Source organism: Ambystoma mexicanum, chromosome 1q (assembly GCF_040938575.1).
Source record: "Ambystoma mexicanum isolate Mex_15411 chromosome 1q, UKY_AmexF1_1, whole genome shotgun sequence".
In the NCBI taxonomy this organism is placed as follows: Eukaryota; Metazoa; Chordata; class Amphibia; order Caudata; family Ambystomatidae; genus Ambystoma; species Ambystoma mexicanum.
Window position 1 is genome coordinate 1,155,115,472 of NC_090922.1, and position 23,260 is coordinate 1,155,138,731.

Consider the following 23,260-nt stretch of genomic DNA (forward strand, 5'->3'; position numbering starts at 1 on the left):
CCAGTACTCTTTGGCTTGAACCAGCATCTCATAGATAGAGATAAGGAAGCATGGTCATTTCTTTTCACCTGTACTTTTTTTATAATTCAAAATATTAGACTGACAAAATAATAGTCAATTGTGGACCTTGTTCTAGCATCAAATATAAAATCATTGCCAGGCATATCCCCACGGGTTCCGTTATTTAGCATAACAAGTCTCGAGTCATTAAAAACCTCCACCCAGAAACAACCATTTAAATTGTTAGACTGTTGTAGCAGAGTGACTTTCAGAAAATGCCCAAAATGTTGTTTAGTTTATTCATTATAAGCATTACTATCTGGACATCTTGCATTCAAATCATTACCACAGATAGATAAAGCGTCTGGATGAAAGGAGACCCATTGGTCCAAACCTGAGGAAAAGGTTAATGCCAGTTTGTCCTTTTCCAATCACCCATGGGCTACACAAATGATAATTAATAGGCCCTTCTTAGCTAGGTTAGATTAATTCTTACAAACATATGTTACAGCTAAAATGTTATTCCGAGAACCTTGGCACAAAAATTCTTTCTCATTGTGGGTTGTGACTCCCTAGTAGAGCTAACTTTGACTATTCTGCTAGCAAAGATATCTTTGTCACAGTAAACAAGTACATTATCATTTTAAGGATGTCCAACACTTTAATGTTTTATTATAATCCCATGAAGATGTTTTTCCTTCTGAGATCAAAAAATACCAAAGCACGAAAATTGTCTATATTATCATTTTTCATTTGAGATACCAAAAAAGTTGTAAAATAAACTTGTACACTCTTCAGATTTTTAAAATCGACAAATTCAATTTGCCTAATGTCTTTAGTAGTAATAATTCACAATACAGGGATGGCATGAATAACAGATTAAACACAGGCTCTGTTTAATGGCTTTTCAGCCAGTCTTAAGCTGTCTTCCATCATTAATTCAGTCAAGGAGAGCATGGATACTGAATTATTGCCTTTTGGATGATCCTCCTATTAAGGAATCCATGTTCTATCATTCTGAAGGTTGTGAGTGGAGGACTCAGATGCCCACACACATCCCTCCATACATTGTTGCCTACTGCATTGACATTAGAAGCCACTGATAGTGCTATCAAGCCACTTTCTAAAATTGAATTTTCTGATATGTGGTTGCTGATAGAATGGTGTGTCAGCCATTCTCCAGCAGGTATAGGGCGCAACCTTTTACAAGCAGGCTTCACTCACCAAATATTTAGGAGGTCACTTGAGTCTTGTCTTTGGATTTCTTTGGCTCTTTTGATTGTTTAGTGCTTTGTCTTCTTTCAGGTTCATTGTTAACTCAAAAGACCCTCCTAGACTATCAACCAAAGTATTGCCATTGGTACCTTCCACCCGAACAGCCAATGAGCATCTTTGAGAGCATTTTTCTGGGCTTGTGCCTTCTTAGATTTTTTTTTCTTTTAGATTTTTTGGGGTGGATGAGCTGAGTTCTCACAGGACCTCCTTTTCATTTTTTAAAGTTGAGCGGTTAGCTACTCCTTAGGCTCCTCCGGGCTCATCTTTGAGTTAATAAGCATAGGGGTATAATTATCTTTTATAAAGATTATCTTCCTTGATTTTCAGAGACAACAAACATGGGAAAGGAAAATGATGTACAGGGGAGGCCATTGTAACTTTTCCCAAGCCATTATGAGGATAGTCCAAATTAATGTTAAACTCTGTTATTTTTTGCAAAAATCAGTTGGTTCCAGATACTAATGACCAAAGCCATATTCCTACCCTATTGTTGAATTCCTTCGCCATCTGTTCATGAAACTTAACAAATGATTTCAAGACTAGGTGCAATTCTCAGAAAGTGGAAAGAGCTAAAGTTGTAGGGCTGCAAACATTGCTCTTGCGGTATCCGAGATGCATGGAGAATTATTTTTAGATAGTGACGGCAAAACACCAAATTATTTAAAGTTCTAAATTATCTTCAGGTTTCTTATCTGCTGCGTCAAAATTGCTAGGAATAATTTGAGTAGAACGGCACAACTCTTCTTCTGATGGATCGAGTGTTGCGATAAAAACAAGCAGTCTTCCTTTAAAGGGGATAGCTGCTCGTCTGGCACATGGTTGCCATAGAAATCAGTGATATTAGATTGATAACCTCTAATTAATTTTGTGGAAGGATTCATTTCTTTAGTCCCAGAATATAATTGACCTTGAGGGAGGGGTAGACGCTAGAGACATGTAAGAGCTCTGCCTGGTCAGGCTCAGACTCAAGCATGCTCTGCAAGTTATATCTCACTATTAGGTTAGATCCTACGTTTGCTGTGCTCCACCAAGGATCATATACATGTTTGGCTCTGTTGGGGGGAAACACTTTACAAATTAATCAATTAGTGAGGAAGATTACCAGAAGGAATGCATAGTGTTCCTCATCATCCAGCATCACTGTGTAATCTGCTGTATTTGTGCTTGTCTGGCTGAGCACCAGCAGCTTGTACCAAGCAGCAGGCACCACCAGAGGCACATTCAAGGGACCATGTAGACTCCAGACAAACAGATTCTACAATGTCTCAGTGGTGCAGTGTCTGCACGTGGCTGCCACGAGCACCAGCAGCTGGAATTGAGCAGGGGGCTTCTCCTCCGGTACACTCCTGTGACCACACAGATTCCAAGCACACAGACTCTACAGCGCCTCATTGCTGCATTATGTGCTCTTTGCTGGCGCTTCATTTGTGTGTGCTTGCTTTCAGTGGGTGAATGCAGTGCTGTACGTATAATAGGTGTAATAAACATGTGTGTTGCATTCACTTCATTGTGTTTGTGATTTATTTCTTAGTAAGGACTCTAGCAAGCAAGGAGGATTCATGGCTAATCTCTTGATTACGTATCGCAATCTTCCTACCCCTAGACCTACACTTTCTCGTAACTGCCCTTCCAACCCTTCTTCAAGGAGGGGCCACAGCGAGGACATAGCTTGGAAATAAGCAGGAGGTCGGTCCCAACCTTATGCACAGGAGATCAGAAAGGGAAGAGTCTCAATGTACGCATGGAGAATGGATACACATATTGGAATCATTGCTATGGTGAGGTTAAACATCTGATTTAGGAAGTATCAGTACAGTACAGTGTAAGAGAGAAGTAGGACTAAGAGTAACGAGTATTCATTATTGTATGTGATCTAGGCATCTCTAACTGTACTTGCAGCAATCATTTGTCATCACACTAATATTGAGCGCTTACTTCAAAAACGTTTACAATGCGTTTGTTTGCTGTATTGTCTTGTTGCGCAAGATTTAGAGCAAGTTCAAACCATTTTAAGCCCAATCACAGTTAAGTTTACCAGTGAGCCTTGTGATGCAGGTCCATGGTTGCTTCTTTTACTAATTTTAGTGCCAAAGCTCCTTAGAAGGTTGGAGAGCCCCCAAGCAGTGTCTGCTCCTTTGCCTTCCTTTTGAGATTTATTTCCAATGGTGACCCATCTATTTCACCAGTGAGGGACAAGACTAGTCCTTTCTCTTTTTCTTTTTCTTTTTCTTTCTTTTTCTCTTTCTCTTTCTCTCTCTCTCTCTCTCTCCCTCTCCTTCTCCCTCTCTCTCTCACACACATAAAACACACACACACACATACACTCTCTCCTCTGTCTCTCTCGGGATTGGCAACCGGGAGTGCTAATAGCAATAGTCACCCGATCCATGGACTGGAACGGGTGGTAATGGCACTGGGACCCTCGTTAAAGGCCCGGGCGTAACTTGGGTCCCAGGCCGTTATCACCTGTTGCAGCTGGGTGATTATTGGTAATTAAATACCTAAGACTTCCTTTATTTTCAGCCCTTCATCCTCTTTCATTGTACCACTATGCTGCTTTCTCTGTGCGTGGCTTTCGGCCCTGGTTGCTCTAGCAACCCATGTTTTCCCCTGGTCGGAAAGCTCATCCCAAGCATTTTAGGGAGGGTTGTCACTGGGTCTATTTATCCATAGTCACAACCAACTTATAATAAACAGTCCTGATAAATATAAGTCGAGTTTTCTGTATGTGTTGATTGCGGACAATCAGAGTTCTGGGCCAGGTGCGGGGAAACAGGAAACCTGTTCCATTCCTTCTAACTGTATTCATATGGCCAAGCCTTTGAGAATACACTTATGCTACAATGGGGTATCATGTGCCAGTCCGACCAAATGTGGGCGGGCTGCAGGTCACACTCAGCAGTTTGGCAACATTTCATTTCATGGACGTCATCTTCTCAGTTAGTGTCAAGCAATGCAAGTGTGTAAACACAAAGCAGATTGCATGCCATCACTGTATAGGCACAAACATGCATCCACGGTACGCACGCACAAGCTAAGCAACAGCGACATACAGAAACATTCAGATGCATGTTAGAAGAACTTTGTAAAGCCAATTTTGTAAAGTAGCAGGCATCTGAATCACGAGCTATTAATTCAGAGCACAGGAAGATGGCAACTGCCAGCAAGAGGTCAGAGTCTTTCTGAGTGAGGGTCTTCACATCTGGAAGGTGTAGCAGGACCTTGTTGCCAGCAGGAATGTGAAGGTGTAATAGAAGGCTACTAATGCATTAATAGCCCAGTTGCCACCATCGGCAGGGACATAAACCCACTATCCACCCCTTCTCAATGATCAATGCACACGTACCATGAATGGCTATCCATCACTCTGCTATCAAATTGTCAGAATTCATGGTACATTGATCGTGCACATGTTTTAAATGGTGTCCACGGCCTTTGATTGCCCACGCCCTGAGCTTTTAGGGGGTTGTACAGCCTAGGAAGCAACGAGCCTGGCCTTTGAGGGCGGCCTGCAATCACACACCCCTGTAAACGTGTTGTGTGTGACTGCTGGCACCCTTCTCTGAGGCTGTGCAGGTCCTTCCTGGACTTAGCTGACGCGAATGCCCAGCGCAGCACTGATCTGGTGTTTCTTTTTCAATTTGTAGACTGTCATCATTGGATCGTATCTGATTGCACACGGGTTCTTCAGCGTCTATGCAATGTGTGTTGACACACTTTTCCTCTGCTTTTGTAAGTATGATGCACTCACATGTACACATTCTATCGTTGCGCCCAGATGATTTTGGAAGTCCAAGCCTAAATGAGTTGATGTATTAAGAATTGTATTTAAGAAGAAAGCTTGTGTGTATCCTTGCGTAAGATGTTGCTGCCTGAATCTAAAATGTAAGCTAAGTTAGATATTGAAAGAGTGCACGTACAGCTTACCCAGAGGCCTCTTGGCTATTTAAATGCATCATACGTATACGGGCGACATTCCATAGAACACCTGCCCATGTTTGCTTTCTGAAAATAAGTAACCGCTTCACTATGGAAGGAATTGCTGCCAGGTGCTGCACCTCATAATTAGCGGATGGCCACCTTTACATGGACATCCACTTGCACATCAAGTAAGCGATTACGCCATAACAGTTGGTCTAGTCAAATATCACCCACCCTGCCCCAGGAAACGTCGTAAACATGCATTATTCTAGGCTAACGGTACAATCCTCATTTTTGTTAGGGCTAATCAGAGGACTATGGATAAGAACAGGCATGTCACTTTCTGGCACAGTGTGAACGGTATTTTACTAATCTACTGCTTAAGGTCGTTGCCATAACACAGGCATTTCAGCAGGTGAAACAGAGTCTCACTGAGGTGATTCACGAGTTTCACTTGGTATGCGCCTAACCTAAAATGGCCCCTCTTTCGGTTTTGCATAATTTCTGCATATTAATGCTTGTGAGCATGTTGGCTCTATTAGGACATAAAGACCCTCTGTGTCCTGCATGAATTTATTTTGGGAAATAGCAGCCAAGGATTGTCAGGGATTTCTCCATGAAGCGCGAGGTAGCCAGAAGAGAACCAGCAAAACGCAGGCGGATTCCATAGGAAATCATTGTAAATGTTCCTGCGTGTGTGCATGGTGCAGTCCAAATGAGAGGTGTGGAGAAACTGCCCCCATCCCTTTACACTTCTCACGTGCACTCTGCAATGCAAATGGCACAAATTGTCCAGAGGGGACCTGTTTGCATGTAAGTGCAAACGTGAGCAGTCCCCACAAGCAATTTACGCTGCAGAGCAAAATGAGCTCCAATATGTTTCCCCAACTTTTTGTCTTTTCTTCAAGGTTGTGATTTCTTAAGGTATGTGTTCTCTCATCATTCATTCTTTGTCGTCTTCCTCAATATCCCTGTACCAACATGAGGACCTTACTGGTTATCATTCTGGTGCACCTGTGCCTGTTTGATGCTGCTGGAATTCCTATTGCTCCTATCGGTATGTCACAAAATCTCTCACATGGATCGAATTCCACAACAAATCAGGGATGGTGTCCCTGGTGCCCTTTTAGCAACACACATTGAGCCTCATTACGAGTTTGCCAGTCTGGAAACAGCCGTACTGGTAAGCTTGCCAGTACTGTTGCTTCCAGATCGGCAAACTACGAATTCTGCGAGTGGGTGCCTTTAAGCCCACCAGGTCTGACCTGGTGGGTGGAACGGCACCCGCTCGCAGACCTTGATGGATGCACCGGGACTGTTGCACACAATGCCGGTGAATCTGTCCTCCCCATTCCCATTGAGTCCATTGTGACTCAATGGGAATGTTCTTTTTTGCGGAGCCTGACCGGAGGGACTGACGGGGCTGTAATGCCCTGGTAGTTCCCTATTCCCAGGCGCCGGAAAAAAAATGATTCCGACGGCATTTGTGCTGGTATTTACTGGCATGGCTACCGCCAGAGTCATAATGAGGCCCATTGTCTTTTTGCTCTTATGTCTCTCTCTCCTATTCTTTCTCGCTCTCCTGCTTTCAACCTAATGTTCTCTCCAAATCTTTTCCCTCTCACATTCTATTTCTTCTACATTTCATGTTTGGTCTGATACTTTTGCCCTCTTCTGTTCTTTCGCACCCTATTTTCTCGGTCTTGTTCTCTCTCCTCCTCTCTCCACCCACTCTATATGTCTCTTCCTCCTTTTCTCTCAAATGCTTTTTCTTCCTGCTCTCTGTTTGTATCCCCTCTTCATTGTTTCTCTCTCATGCTTCCTCTAATTTTCTCAGACTTTGTTGGCTTCCTCCTCCACTCTCTCCCTTCTCTCCTTACCCCATTCTGACTCTCCTTCCAATTCTTTTGCATAGATTTTCTTCCTCATATTGTTGTTTTCTCCTCTCCCTTCAATTATTTGTGTCCTTCTCCCATGTTTTCTGGCCCCCACCTTTTTCCTCCTGTTCTCTTTTTCTCTTCTCCTTTCTGGGCTGTCATCAGCCAGTATTCCTGCCATCTGTAGGGGCACAGACCTAAGTGCGTGCAACTCTATCAGCAGTGCCCTGCAGACTCCACAAAGAAAATATACACAATGTGAATGTCTCTCAAGGTCTGTGTATTTACCGAAGTGTGCATCAGACCTGGCTGTCTGTTTCAAACCGGTGACACTAAATAAAGTGAAAGGTCTCCTCAAATCAATTAATATCACAAACTGTGTCCATGGGTACTAATTAAAGAATACAATCAGTAAATAGCCCAGGTAATTAAGGAGCATAGTAATACGCCCTTTGAATCAAAGTGACAAAGGCAGATGCCACCCCCCTGCCTTTCTTGTAGCCATCAACTGGAACAGGAGCTAATGTGCTCCAATTGAAACCCAAAATATACCTCCCCAGCACTAAATGGTCATTTTTACAGAGTTTAAAATTAGGTAGCATTCCCCACGCTGATCGACCGATTAATGAGGAAACGAGTCCCTCAGAGAAATCCACTGTTTATCTGCCATCCTTTGCAGTCATGAATGTCCGCTCAGCTAGCAAACAGTGCAGAGAAATGGCAACTCTTATTACTTCAGAAACATAGGTGTTACTTTTTTAAACAAAACCTGGTAGCAAGAAGACTGCAAAGTGGTCCTTAGGGCCAGAGGACTATAAAATACATCTATTTAATAGAGAGTCAGGCTCTGGCGGAGACCCAGAGATGATTTATATTCTGCAGGTCAATGTCTCACTAGTGGAAAGTAAGGCCATTTATGCAGTGAAATGCTGCTTTGTCCCTGCAAAATGTCACCCATTTTTTGGAAAACCATTCTGTTTTTCTACAGGACAATGGCAATGATGCACATTTTTCAAAATCTTTGCTTGATCTGGCCTTAGAGATTCTTATGGAAGCTAAGAACCTGTGAATTCTGAAGGATTGTAATCTGCATGCAGATAATGTTGACTCCTAACATTTAGAAGTGATTTATTTAATTTTTAATTTTTTTACATTTGTATAGTGCGCAGGCAGCCCAAGGGCATTGTGGCGCTGTTACTTGCAGACAACTTAGTTACATTATGCATAAGTTACAGATTGGGTACATAGGCGTAACATATAATATGCATAGAGGCGTACACAGGTCAGGTATACATATGGCGGGTGTACATGAGAGACGGTGGAGAATCAAGCAAACAGGGTGGTTTTCAAGGTTTTGCGGAAGCTGGTCAGAGAAGGTTCAGCTCGCAGGGCAGTGGGGAGGGCATTCCAGTGTAGGGCCGCAAGGTAGGGGAAGCTGGCACCCCTGATGGTAAACATCTTGAAAGACCTGTCCTAACTCCACAAAATAAGGCCCCTAACACGAAAGGCGCAACAAACTTACACCTGATGTTTTGACAGAATTCCAAAATATGTTCGTAACTCACCACCAGACAGACGCAACGGTATCAAGCTGCGAACTCAGCAGACTCATGAGTAACAAACCCTCAAGGTGGGACATAGCAAAAGAGCCACATCTTAATAACCTTGTGGGAAAAGAGGTAACTATCCATATTAAGGGGGACAAGTGGAAACTTGCTACAAAGGAGAGGGGCAACAACCAAAAATCTACAATCAACACTCATTTTGAACATCGATTTGGGGATTTTCAGCAAGTAATGTTTCTTGGATATTAAGAACCAATATAGAACTATCGTCTATAGAGACGATGAAACTCTATGGAGAAAATGTATCTTTCAGCACATATAGTCACTAATATGGACAGCTCACATATCCATTATATTTAAACTTGCAGCTCTTCAACACCTCCAAGAGGCGTCGGAGAGTGGGGAAGAATCCTAATGTAAGTTTTATTACATGCAAAAGTACCAGATGGTCCCGTAGAACTAAACTAACACAGAGCTTGCCCCACCGAAAAAGTTACATCTTTTATAGCTGAAAACCGCAAATTAACAAAACTATGCATAATAAAGATTACAACATGATCCCGCACTCACCATTGGTTAAAACCCATATACAATTCTAATTATCCCCTGCAGTCCATCACCCCATTGGTCACACATTAGCTAAAACACATTACCCTAACCAATCTAGTTGATTTCTAAATGGATGTAGATAATCAGTTTTCCCATTTCTTTGCAAAAAACTGCAGTTGATAATAGGGCAATGGAGTTCCTTCCCCTCTCTGAATAGAATACTGTAAAACCTTAGGGTCAGCTGTAATTCCATAGATGGAAATCTCTCCAACGTTTAAGCATTGTCACAGCTTCTAATTTCTAGAATGTACTCTGTTCCAATCTGTTTTAAAGCTCCTCAATAAATGATGTGCTTCCCAGAGTTCTGGTCTGCCTTTTATTCTTAACTTCCTCTTGTCGTTTGTCTGCTGTCTCTCCTTGTCTGATTCCTTGTCTGGCTGACTTTCTTCCCTGTGGTTTAGCCCTTAAATAGTATGATGATCCTTCCCACACCAGGAGTTCTCTAATGGGGCATGATCCCACTGGCCCAAAGCCTCTTAATTAATTTTTTCATAGCATACTTAATACCCGAGACCAGTCTCTAAGTGCGGCACCGGGATTTGAACCTGTGTTGTTCTGCCTTGAATTGCTTCTAAGACAAACACATTGCCACTGAACTATCCTCTTAAAATTCATTCCTGTTTCTCTGCACTACAAATTTCTCTTTGAGGAGTAATCACCAAACCCCATCTCAAAGAACCTTAAACAATATAGTGGGTGTCTTTAACTTCAGATTGTGGATCTTCTTTCCACCCTGGAGAATTATCATATGCATATTTCTCTGCTTTTCTTGAACCCCCTCCCCCACTTTTTTTTTATTTGGCATCATAAACTGATATGTTTGCTAGAATATTGGTATTCTTCAATAAAGGTTTTTGCATACCTTTGACGTTTGGCCAAGTGGTAGTATTTTATTTTTGATCTGGCTGGTATAAATCACGAGAAGCCAGGGTTTCTGTGAACCACACACGGGTATGACAAAATATGCACTGTTTTATCAAAAACATACATAGAATTCATCATCACCTTAGCCATATATATTTTATGTCCCTCACATTCCCTTTCAGATATTAGTGTTTTTTCAATTGTACATGCAACTATTTAAAATATGTCATTTTTCATTCTCTGATTACACAAAAAGGATGTGTGATGGAATTCACTGATAGAGCAGGCTTTTTGCATTATTTTTATCACAGGGCAGGCTCCATCTGCAGCAAAAAGCTAATAACACAGGATGTCAGCTTCTTCTAGTTTCTTCTAACAATGTGTTTATTTTTTATTCTATCAAGTCAAATGTCATCTTATGATTTTCTGGAGATAATCCATAATTCTTTTTCAATGGTTGCTTAAGTGACAGGTGAAATGACAAGATATGAGCTTTTCATCTGGCCCTCAGAAAAAGTTACTTACCGTAGGGCCTTCTGTTCTCCTAGAGTATAGTCCCCTTTTTTTCATACTTATTGGTGTCCGTCCTTGGACAGGGGACCAGAACACATTTAGCACCGCATAAAAGGACAGCTTTCCCTTTAAAAAAGCTTTTCTTTGCGCTCTAAGCTCAACAATGTGGGTGTGGCTAGCCCTGCTGAGTCCGCCTAACGGCAACACCTGTCAGTCCTTGAATCCGCCAGACAGGAAGCCTAACAGCTTATTTATTGAGGGACGGTGGGCATATGGAGGAAAGTGGACAACGGACTACAAGTACAATTAGTAACTTTTTCGTACTCCTACATCCCACCCCCTTTTCCTTCATACTCATGGGAGATTAAAACATTATTAATCCTACTGGGAGGTTGGAAGACAACCTAAGAATATAGGTTCTGTAGAACCGCCTGCCCAAATTTAGCATCTGACCTGGCTTCAGTATCCTTACAGGAGTGTTTTCAGAAGGCTGACAGACAAGATCAAGTCGCTGCCTTACTAATCTCTTCCCACAGGACATACTATTGGAAAGCTGACCGCTTTAGCTTTAGCTCTTACTGCAAGCCTTTGGGTACTGCCTTCTTTTGAAGTTTGTGCACTTCACAAATACAAGAGACAACCCATTTTGCTATGGTGGTTTTCGAAATCCCTAGGCCAGCCTGTTGACTTACAAACGGCACAAATAAACTGTCAGATTTTCTGTATGCCTTTGATCGATCTAGATAGAATTTAAGCCCCCGCCGAACATCTTTTGTGCAGGATACTTTCTCTGTCCATTTAAGGGGAAGGAAAACATATAGGAAACGTGATTTCTTGATTCAAGTGAAAAGTTGACACTACCTTGGGCAAAACATTTGGGTGCATTCTAAGGACCCCCTTATCCCTGTGAAACACCGCATAGGGCTCTGATGCAGAAAGTGCCTGAATTTCACTGATCCTCCTAGCAGAAGCAATGGTGACCAAAATGGCGTTTTTCTACCCACAACAACAATTTTATGTCAGATGTCACCATGGTTTTAAATGGCTTATGAGACATCGCTGTTAGTACTATATTGAGATCCCACTCCGGATGAGGCTTCGCCACCGGTGGATAACGATGGAGTAGGCGATTAAAGTGTCTTTTAATAACAGTGTTTGACATAGAGATATTCAAACTCAGAGAGCTGACAGAAGCTCCAATCTCAGTCAAATAAGTGTGACACAAGTGGATATTAATGCCTGCTGATGCCACATGGGATACAAAATAGAATACATTGTCCAATGAAGGCTGTAGAGAATTCAGGAAATGCTCAAGCATCCAAAAAGTGAAATGTGTCCACTTGCTATTATTGGGATCTAGTGGACTGCTTCCTGGCTGCTTGCATAATAACCATATTGTGATGAGACAGATCTAACCTGGCAAAGACGAAATGCACAGGCACCATCCTAATTTCAATGATGTCACAGAGGAATGCAACACCTGACTCCCTATAGTGACATACGATCCTGCAACACTGTAAGTGCCCATGGACCACATGAGCTGAGTACCAAATCTGGGTGGGCAAGCTTGGTACTATCATTATTAGAGCACAGTGACTTGACATTCAAAACTTTGAGAGAACACTCAGAACACGAGGCAGCAGGGCAAACACATAACACACTTTGCTGTCTCAAGGAATCTGAAGCGCATCCCCTAGGGAATCCAAATCCACCCTGCCCCAACAGAGCTGCGAACTCTGGGCATTTGCTGTTTTGCGATGTTGCAAAGAGATCCACCTGAGGGTGTCCCCATTTGAAAAGATCTCCTGCAGAACCGAGTCCTTGTGTCTGCCTTTACGTTAAGGTCTCCAGGCAAATGAACAGCCTGGAGAGCTATCTGATGTCGAACAGCCAATTCCAAGTTTTGGATAACAAGATTACACAAGGGGGATCTTGTTCCTCCCTGCTTGTTTATATAAAGCATGGCGTCGTTCTTTCAGTTCTTAACTGGATTTTAAAATTCCGAATCAAGGGAGCACATTATTTTAGTGTCTTGAAAATCACTTGCAATTCCAGCACGTGTATATGGCATTCACTGTTTGTAGGGGACCACAGTGCATGAGTCTGAAATTGACCAGGGGTAGCTCCTCAGCGTATCAAGGTTGAATCTGTAGTTATGGTGTGAAGGTGAGGAGGATCCTGAAATGGGACACCTTGCTCAAGGTTCTAGCCGTTCACTCAAAGAAAATCTGGAATTAATGAGAAAGAAATTATGATCCTCTTCGATGGAGGATCCCACTCCTGGTCCCATGAAACTGCCAAATGCAGCTGAATCCTTCTCATCTTGAGTCAAGCTAAGGGAAGAGCTAAGATGTATGCAGCCATGAGACCAAAGAGGTGTTAGAACTACCACACCAAGGTGCTTCTCTCAGGAAGTGTGAAATCAAATGTTTTATGCCTTGCATTCTCTGGTGCATGAGGAATACTCTAGAATCCAATCTGAATCCAATGAAGGTGATGTCCTGGGTTGGAATTAGACACATTTTTTTGTGAATGACAGAGAGCCCCAGACAGAGTGAATGACAGAGAGCCCAGCTTGAATAGTAGATTCAGCAATCATTGTAGAGATGTTGACACCTGCTGGCTCGAATTTGCCCTCACCAGCCAGTCATGTAAATAGGGGTTAATATGAATCCCCTGTGATGTGAGTTGAGCCAAGATTGGGCTCATAAGCTTTGTAATAACACTATATATTCGGGCCAAAAGCAAGAGCTCAGTGTTGATAATGATGTTGGCTAAGTAAAAATCTGAGGTAATTCTTGTGTGCAGCAAAGATTGGTACATGGAGATAAGTGTCCTTCATATCCACAGCGTGCAACCAATCTCCTTGGTTCAGAGTAATCTGAATATGAGCTGGTGAGACCATTTTGAATTCCTGTAAGTGAAGGCAAAGATTTAAAAGGAAACATCCAACACTGTCCGCAGGTCTGCCTGGTTCTTTTTGGGAACATCGAACAGCAAGAGTAAGAGTTGTATACCTTTTGCGGGAACAGAAGCTCCTCTTTCGCCCTGATTTCTAGAGGGTTGGCAACCTCATGAAACAGAACGACCAAACCGAATTGAATGAGTGGAGGAGATGAGTGAGGGCATGGGTGAATAGGTAACCGGTACGCCTTCGAAACTACAGATATGGTCCAGGAATCCTGAGAGATGGAACGCCAACTTTTTCTGGTAATCAAAGATTCTGCCCCCTAGTGGGGAGGAGGGGATCCGGATGGTTGTCTCATTACTTCTTAGCCTCTGCAGTGGAGGGGGAAGTTAAGAATCCTCTCTTTCATGTTCATTGTCGTTTTCTATATTGAAAGTTCTGCGACCTGTCGGGCTGCCTGCCCTTTATTTTGTGACAGCTACAAAAATCCTGTAACTCTTATTCTTAAAGTCAGAACGGGACAGCCTAGAAGCCTGGAAGTGTTTATGAGACCCTTTAGTGAGCCTCATAAGAAACTTTGCTGTTAAGGTGAATATCTTCTTTTCATTTGATTCCTCATCAGTTGATGAGTGAAGGAGGTCATTACCTTCAAAACTTAAGTCCAAAATCTGGTACTGCATGTCCTCAATTCTTTTGCTAACCACCATGACTAAATGAGGATTTATTCCTCATGGCCTTGACCTCAGGTAAAACATCTTTTTGCAATGGAATACCAGTCTTGTCTGATTCATTAAGCTGAGGCACTCCCAAAAGCACTCAGATTTTTTGTGGCATTGGAAAACCCATTAAATCATCAATCCTCACCATCCTGCTATGAAAGCCTTAGCCAACAGAATTGCTTCTTACTCACTCTCATCCCCATTATCCCCATCATCAGTGTCATGTTGTACAATCAGGGTCTTCACAGGCTCCTCAGCTGACAAAGTGGCTCTCTGAGAAGCGCCCGGAACAGGATGGACTGATTTCTATGACTCCAAAGCAGATTCTAGCAGAGCAGGAGAAACTGCCAGCAGTGGCAAGGATTGGCCTGTGGTGAAGGGTTGGTCTGAGGGATGATCTCCCTAATAAGATCCTTAAGCTATCCCTTCATAGGGTCAGAGTGCATGATGCATTGAAACGTGCCAAATAACCTGTATTCTGAGGAGGTTGATTGAGTAAAGGCTGTTGGAGTCCAAGATGAAGAAGCTGATCGTGTCCATGAGGGTCGAGCTGGATACCAAGTAGGGTGTCTGACCGGTGATGGGGCCCCATATCTGAGTAAAGAATACTAGATAGGATATGATGTCAACCACAACAACATGAGGACCATTCCACCCTTTACAATATCCCCCTTGCTAACAGTGGGAGGAAGTGGAGTTGTGACGAATCAACTTCCGGGGCACCGGTGGTCCAGGAATGAATATCAGTTTCTAAACCATCTATCAGCCCCACACCTCTAGTACACCAGAAGGGATCTGAACAGATTTGAAACACAAGTCAATTATAAACCCCCTTGTCCAATATTGGTAATGTGGACAGAACAGCAGGCGTATCTCTGCGAGGTCGTGGATCATTGGTTAGTTGCAACACAGGAAAAATATTATTATTACCCAATGATAAAAGGGACTGTACAGTCAAGGTGGTATAAACATATCTACTTTATTATTATTATTAAACAAACAGTTCTAGCACACTACACAATACAACCCAACCTGTAAAGGAATGCAGAGGACAGACAGTTTCAAAAAGGAAAATGTATGCACTCTGGATATTGACAGGAGAGTAGTTGGTAAAGTAAGTAATCTCATTGTTCAAGGTTATTTGGTTTCAGCACAATGGGAGCAATGGGTAGTAACTGTCACTAATGGACTGCGGAGAATGACCAGGGGGATAGAACCACAATGTATCTTGTGCTTGAGATGTTCTAAATGCTCGACAGGGTTGAGTCAGTTCCATGACACTTTGCAGCTCCTGCAACACAGTTCAAGATTGGACACAGCTGTGGGTAGCAGGCAGCAGGCAGTTCGCAAGCGTGGCTGGATGAACGGCTGCAGGCTGGCATACACAGTGGCTCGGGGTTCAAGAATCGTTGTCTCTGTCCTGGTTGGTGAATCTGGAATGCTGGTCGAGGCGTCTCAGATGGCTCAATTGACTGCAGCATGACAACAGTAAGTGGTGCAGCCGATCGTGGTTTGAGAGCTCAACTGCCTGATGGATGCTGGTTGATACTTGTCGTGGCACTCTGCAAAGCTTCTTTGCTGGGCTTGTGTCATCCTTCTTTAAGGTGGATGGCCCAAAGCTGAGGAGAGTGTTTGCAGGCAAAGGCCTTTGTTCAGAGACTCTCTGGAACTTCCTACCTAGGAAGCTTGCTGGCAGAACCTAGCAAAGTATGCTGTGTGCTGGGTACCAGTTCTGGAGCAGCTGGATGGGTCCTCCGAGTTTGGTATCTCCCTCTGTTCCCTGAGAGATGTTTAGGGGAAGTATCTTGCTTCCCTCTTGGAAATCCTGGCCTTCCTTCACTGGCCGAAGCTGTAAGGCAGATTGTACCTTCAGGCAGGGTCCAAATTAGTCTTTCCTCTTACTCCTTTTGAAGTTGTTGGATGATATGCCAAAAGAGGCACTGAACCCTCTTTTAAAGCCAAATGGGCCCCAGTGATTGGTGCAGACTAAGCCTACCTTAATGAACCAATCCTGGGTGTGTGAGGCCACAACCAGAGTGCTTTGCAACAGGAAAGGTAAAGGGGTGACAACATATACTACTAAGTCCCACCCATCTTCCTGTCTGTTGTGTATCAAATTGTCACTCTGGTTAAATGAGGTTCCTGTGGTTCCTGATTAAAAATGGCAGGTTTCCTTTGAAGCAGCAGTCAGACCAGACTTATGGTTGCCACCAAACAGCATACTCCTACCTTACTGCTTGGAGTCCCCCTGCAGGGATGACCACTGCAAACAGCTGTCCCAGACATTACATGTCACTGTCCTTGAAACTAAGAGCAGGAGCTGACTTCAGGTTGACACAGATGCATACCAAAAGGGTGTTGGGTATCCTGTCCTTTGTCAGACCTGCGACCAGGCCTCTCGCAGGCCTGCTTCAATTAACTTCTCATCAGTATGCGTTGCCACCATCAGGGTGGACAAAGAATAGGGCGAATCAATGGAGTCTTTGTCAGTTATTGAGGCTGGCCATGGCAGGAGGAAGGTTTTGCCTTTCCCCTTTTTGAGGTGCGTTGATGTACCCATTGCTGTCACATTCCAGCTGAACATGATAGGAGGACAGCGCCTGTAGGATGTGTCCACCCAGAGAACAAGTGACTATGTGTTTGTTGTGCAGCGAGAATAGGAAAATATGTGCAGATTAGCCCCACACATCTTCCGGAGGTTGATCTCCCATCATTCAATTTCATTAGACAATTTCAAAAAAGCCAAGGCGAGCTCACGCTCACCGTACGGATGGTAGAATTCTTCACAGGAGTCTGCACTGATGGCTGATGTAGGGGCGGTGAGCATACTCCATAGAGGATGCCTTGGATATTCCCTCTGCAGCTCAGGACAGTAAAGTTGTGGCCACTTTACGTTTGTCCTGTTCGCTGGCTGCCATTTTGATGGAAGCCTGTTTCTGTACCTGAGATAACACCCCCCACCCCTTTAAAGCGTGTGGAATTGCCACACTGGACAACAGTGTTGGGGAACTGGAGGGGCAGGGAGCCTTGCTCCATGTGGAGGTCCTCTTTCTGGTCATTGGGGTGACCCCCAGTAAACACTGAAAAGAGCTTCAACTGGAAGGTCAAGCACCCTCTTTCATTTTGGGCCCTGTGGGCTTTGGATGTTGAGGTGTCACTCTGGGTCTAGCAGACCTGGTACTAGACCCTGCAAGATTATCAGTGTTTCCACCAGCAACAGCCTGAGAAGCCTCAGTGCCCGCTCCGGTTGTAGTTCCAGAGAGAACCACATGATTCCACTGGTAGTAGCCAACCTAGCTTACGAATGGGCCATGGTGACATTGGATTAGTCATTGCAGGACTTGTGTACCTCCCGCTAGGGTGGGGTGCCAGACTTACCTGATGTCTCAGCAATTGAGAAGAGAGAAACTCCTTGATATGCCTGGGAGGCGACGCTTGTAAGACCGCTCTCCTCCTAGCCAATCTCCTATGAAGAGTCCACGATGACAAGGTGTGACAAGAGGAGCATCCCCCCACCTGTGTTCGAGGCCTAGGATGTCTGCCAACACAAAAAGTGATGGATGAAAAACTGGTAACTCCTGGCATAAAGATCCGACTGGTGTTGCCGTAAGGAGGAGGTAATAGAATTAGAAAGAAAAATTCCATCAGGGAAGCAATTGCACAGTAAAAGATTACACACTCGTCCAAACCATTTCACTCAGCGAGGAATAAAAGGACTGACGAGTGTTGCTGATAGCCAAGTCAGTAGGGTAGCCATGTCCTTGCTGCTGCGTATACTGCGCAGCACAAATATTTTATAAAGGAAAAGCTTTCCTTCTATGCTGTGCTAAAGGTTTTCTGGTCCCGTCCCCAAGGATGGACACCCATAAGTATGGAGGAAAGTGTAATATAATGAAAGCACATGGGCAAGTATGATAAACTGGATTTACTTTTTCATTTTATTTAATATACCAAATAACCTTTCAGCTTTGTATATACAAGTACACATATATTCATATAATTCCATACAATCATTACATCAATTTCATCATAACACGGAATTTTAACACACATTCTAAAATTGGTAGAGCCGAACGTTTGTTAAAATACTTCATAAAAATCTTTAAAAATATCAACAACTCGCAAGTAATAAGACATCATAAAATAGATAATATTGCAATCATTGCCGTCCATAAACATTTCCCATAGCGCTATTGTATTAATTCCATCCACTAAGTTATTGTTTGATTTAAGACATTTCAGCCGTAAGCCATATATACTTTCGCATACCATCATCATGCGGTAGAGTGACTCGCTAACATTGGAACCACTCAAGCGACAATTCCTGTTATTACAACTTAGGCCCAAACGGGCTCCATGCGTTTCGAGAACCACTGTGTTATTAAACTTCATTAATAAGTAATGACAAAATGTCATAGGGCTCGGGTATGCCTTGGTGTATTCGGGTGGAGACTTACGATTCAGATAATACTGAAAAATGAGGCCACTGTGAGAGAGAGTGGCTACTTTAACAATGTGAGATTCTTTAAAACATAGTACCTGTTTCATTCTAAGCCGATGTTTCACTGAAGTATGCGATGATGCCATATTAGGCTGTATATCGTCCTGTAACCATTTCATATGTATACATTTCAGAATACCAAGTGTTCCCATTTCTGAATGTTTCCCATTTCTGAATGTTTATCTATGGTTTCGAAAGCACATATATGTGATACCATTATAGTATTGTTCCTTAGCTTAATCGGGGTTTTCATAGCTCTTGAAAGATCTACTGGTGTATTCAACTTGTGTACATTTAATTTCAAATTCCAAATGCAAATGCTCCATTGAAATAGACATTGGAAGACACATGAATTCCCGTAGTAATAACGCCTCACATTTCATTAGCCTACATATGTATTTATGGCCCCATATCTCTATGGCGTATAGGAGCATGGATTGTATTTTTGCAGTGTACATTAGTAGTATGGCTTGAGCTGAGTAACCAACGTTCCTCCCAATAAATGCACTAATCATATTGACTGATATCAAACATTTAGTTTTGATTGCTATCCAGTGTTTTTCCCAAGATAGCTTACTATCAAGCACTATTCCCAAGTACTTATAAATATGCAGTTGTTCAAGGGGAGTATTATTCATGGTCCAAACATACTTTTTCAAGATGGATTTTGTCGAAGATACCATTATTTTGCTTTTATCAACATTTATTTTGAGGCCATTTTCATTGGAATATGCCGCTAAGGCATCCAACATCCTCTGAAGGCCAGCTGGTGTACAGTCGAGCAAAATAAGGTCATCAGCATAGTCTAACCATCCAACTGATGATGAGCCTAGCATTACCGGATGGGTACCAAGGTTTAACAATGCTAGGACTATATCTGACAGGTATAAGTTAAACAGAGTTACTGCCACTATGCATCCCTGTTTAACTCCACAACTGGTAGGTATGCAGGCAGACAATTTCCCCTTTGCGTCCAGTCGGCTCTTTACTGATATGTTAGAATATAACAACATCAACATCTTTAAAAGTCCTCTGGGAATATTCCAAGCACTTAATTTCTGCCACAGCTGGTTTCTAAAGACAGAGTTGAAGGCCGCTGTAAAATCTATTAGCTCACAATAGACATTCAGTTTCCTTCGTTCTCGAGCATATTCTATTGGAGGGATCAGTGCTATTAAATTGTGCGTCGTACTTGAATGCTGTCTAAATTCTACCTGATTTACAGGTAAAATATTATTGATGTTAATCAACTCATTTAATTCCTTCAGTAATACTCTTGAAAATATTTTTGAAGAAATATCGAGCATTGCTAATATTCTATAATTTGTTGGCTCGTTTCATGCACCTTTTTGTACAATGCCAAAATATAGCTTACAGTCCAGGATTAAGGGATCTTACCATGCAGGCCAGTTTAGACAAACAATGTATGCAAGACGACAGCCCAAAGATCAGCATCCATTTTCAGAAGTTTATTACAAGCACTGTCTGGTCCTGCTGTTCTAGAGCTATTAAGTTGTTCAATTATAACAATGATATCAAGAACTGACGCCTTGCATACCCATGCGTCATCAGGAAACTGAGTGGGCTCGATGTTACATTCTGAGTGACCCAGAATTGTATTAATGTGGTTACTCCATACTTCCTCAGACATACAATTTATCATGATGTCTCGAGGTTTGGCACTACGCATCACCTCCCGTATCCGCGAGCTGTCATTTGCCCATGTCATGGAGGCGATGCGCTGCCATCACTCTATTTCGCGACCTTTTTGATGGAGTTTAAGCCAACAACGGTATTTGTTTTTCATTTTTTAATCCTAGAGGTAATTAAAGCATTATGGGGGCCCGCCACTGGGTCATATATCACATTAGCAATATCTCTATGCATATTTTTCTTTGCAGTGCTAATGGCTTTATCGATATATCTATTATGAGGCATATTTTTATTAGACCTTTCTAAGTTTGACTTGTATTTCCGCCTGGACATTACTTGATTTTGAATCTCCTCCATCATTTCAGGGACGAGTGAGGTCACAATGGCACCAGAGTCACCCTCTTCAAGCATGCATGTCTCAATAAACTTCAAGAGCGCTTGTTTAGCCGTTATGTTTGCCAGATCTAAGTTGCGTGCATGCCATTGGATACGATTATTGCCATTGTTCACATAGATCTGGCCATTACTATCCCACGCTTGCTTGACACTCACAGCGGTGGGAAGTGATAGTAATATACACATGGGCAAGTGGTCGCTGATCGAAATGCCCATGTCATAAATATATTATTTTCCTTTGTGATTTGCAAATATGTAATCTAATGTGGCAACTGAGCACCCAGCTACTCTCGTTGCAGCCATATTGGCGTCACTAAGAGTGTTCCCATTTAGCATCGTCAAGCCATGCGGTAGCAAGGTGGTATACCAATGCATCCCTTGTTTGTTGTTGGATACATCCTCAACTTTATTTATCTTATGCAATGGGAGTGAGCTAATCCTAGCATTAAAGTCGCCGCAGATCCATACCAGATATTTGCAGTTGTAATGCTCCAGAATTTTATCGATCACCTTGATGTTCTTTTTGGTGGATTTACTTTATTAAAGAGAGCCCCAAGAACGGGGTGTAGTCCGCTGAGGCATATTCTTATTTCACTCACTCTTGTGTACTCAAACTCGCGATAGTTCGGAAACAACGCCAGAGCATGTGAACATACATCATAACATCTCCCCCCAAGGGATAAACAAGGGAGAAGTGGGGAAGAAAAGGAGGGGTGAGGCAAGAACGGGTATCAATGATAAAAGGATACGGTTAATAATAAACATACTTACTCTTGATATTCGGAGCAATTCTTCTGTTCCTTGAAGACCTCACTCTGACGACATCTGCCGACAATACCTGTCCAGCTGGACCTACAGCATCTGCCGACAATCTCTGTCCATCTGAGCCTCTGCTCCTGGAGCCAAATGTCACATCATTTGGTCTTCTATGTTTGGAGGTAGATTGCATGACATTCCCACATGACCACCTTCTTCCATCATCCAAAATCATGAACTTCTCTGATACTTTTCTGCTCTCTGAGCATCCATGAATTTGGACAATCCCTTTGGGACTTTGGTGGGTTCCCTCTCACTCAATCTCCTTTCATAAATGTGGCTTCCTTTGCATGCATGGTGTGGTCATAATACTCTGTGTATCTATTTTGTTTTTTCTTTACTCTTTTGACAATGTCATCTCTCTTCCTGTGTCTAACAGACAACCATGGTCGTCTCAGCTTGTTAGATGCTGTTCTTCCCCTTATCATAACGAAGGGTTCTTCCTCCATCGTGGAATGAGGAGTCATTCTATAAGCATTGAGTGCTTATTTAAGTGTATCCCTCCACGGTAATGAATTGGCCATCACCAATAAGATTATGCTCTTTATAAAACCATTCTTTCCTTCTGCTAATCCACTGGCCATGGGATGATATAGTAAAGTAATTCTGTGTTCTATTGCTCGATCCTTCAGGAACGCCTGTATCCCTTGCGACAGAAACTGCGCTCCATTATCAGATACAATTTCGTGTGGGTCACCTTCTCTATTGAACACATCTTCCAGAAACCTCACAATCTTTCCTATCCTTATTGTGTTCCCCATTATACCCCATTCAACCCATTTTGAAGTATAATCCATTAGCACTACAATATATATTTTGTGAGCCTCTAGTGTCTCAAAAGGTCCTGTGATATCTACGGCTAGCTTTTTCCATACCATGTTTGGAACCTCCGATGGTTGTAAAGGTGTGACTTGAGTTATTTTACTCTTGCCACTTACTGCACATGCCTGGCAGTTCTTCACTAAATCTTCGTCTTCGGTCCATATTCCCGGCCACCAATAGCACTCTCTAAGTCTTCTTTTTGAAAGATTCCTACCTAGATGCCCTTAATGGGCTAAATTCATGATCTTCTTTCTAAAAGTCACTGGTGGAATCATTCAGTCCCCTCTAAAAACGCACATCGGATCTTCAGCAATTTCATCCTGAACTTGTGAGTATTCTTTAAAGGCATGATCAACCTTCTCCCAACCTTCCTCTATAGACTGACACAGCAATGTTGTGTTCAGTATCCTCAGATGATGCTCGGGCCCACTCCTCTTTTGAGATCCCTGGCTCAATGTGTGCAATGATGCATTCCAAATCTCCTCCCCCAATTTGGCTCTGATCTTGTTCTTCATTGTTCCACGGCGGCCTGGAGAACAATCCACAATGATATTAATTTTACCTGGCATGTATACTACTTTTATGCTAATTTGCATTATATCAAGGATCCATCTTCGTATCTTGGGAGAAATTAAGTGAGGATTTTTAGAATTTAAAATATGTATCAGCGGTTTGTGTTCCGCTCTGACAATTATTGGAAGATCCCTTATCAAACTCCTGAAATGATCCACGATCCATTTGACACCCCACACTTCAGTTTCTATTGTTGAATACTTCAACTTTGCCCCTTTTAATACCCTTGAAGCAAAAGTAATTGGCAC

At 42.7% G+C, this 23,260-nt stretch overlaps 1 protein-coding gene across 5 annotated transcripts in view; it reads left to right on the plus strand.

The window, feature by feature from the left end:
* The window catches only part of SLC44A5 (solute carrier family 44 member 5), a 1,500,346-nt gene that overhangs the window by 1,460,303 nt on the left and 16,783 nt on the right, over positions 1–23,260 (plus strand). For all 5 annotated transcript variants that reach the window (XM_069641896.1, XM_069641897.1, XM_069641899.1 and 2 more), the window contains one exon: positions 4,923–5,007. In XM_069641896.1, the coding sequence (XP_069497997.1) occupies positions 4,923–5,007 (85 nt within the window). The remainder of the gene's footprint in view (positions 1–4,922; positions 5,008–23,260) is intronic.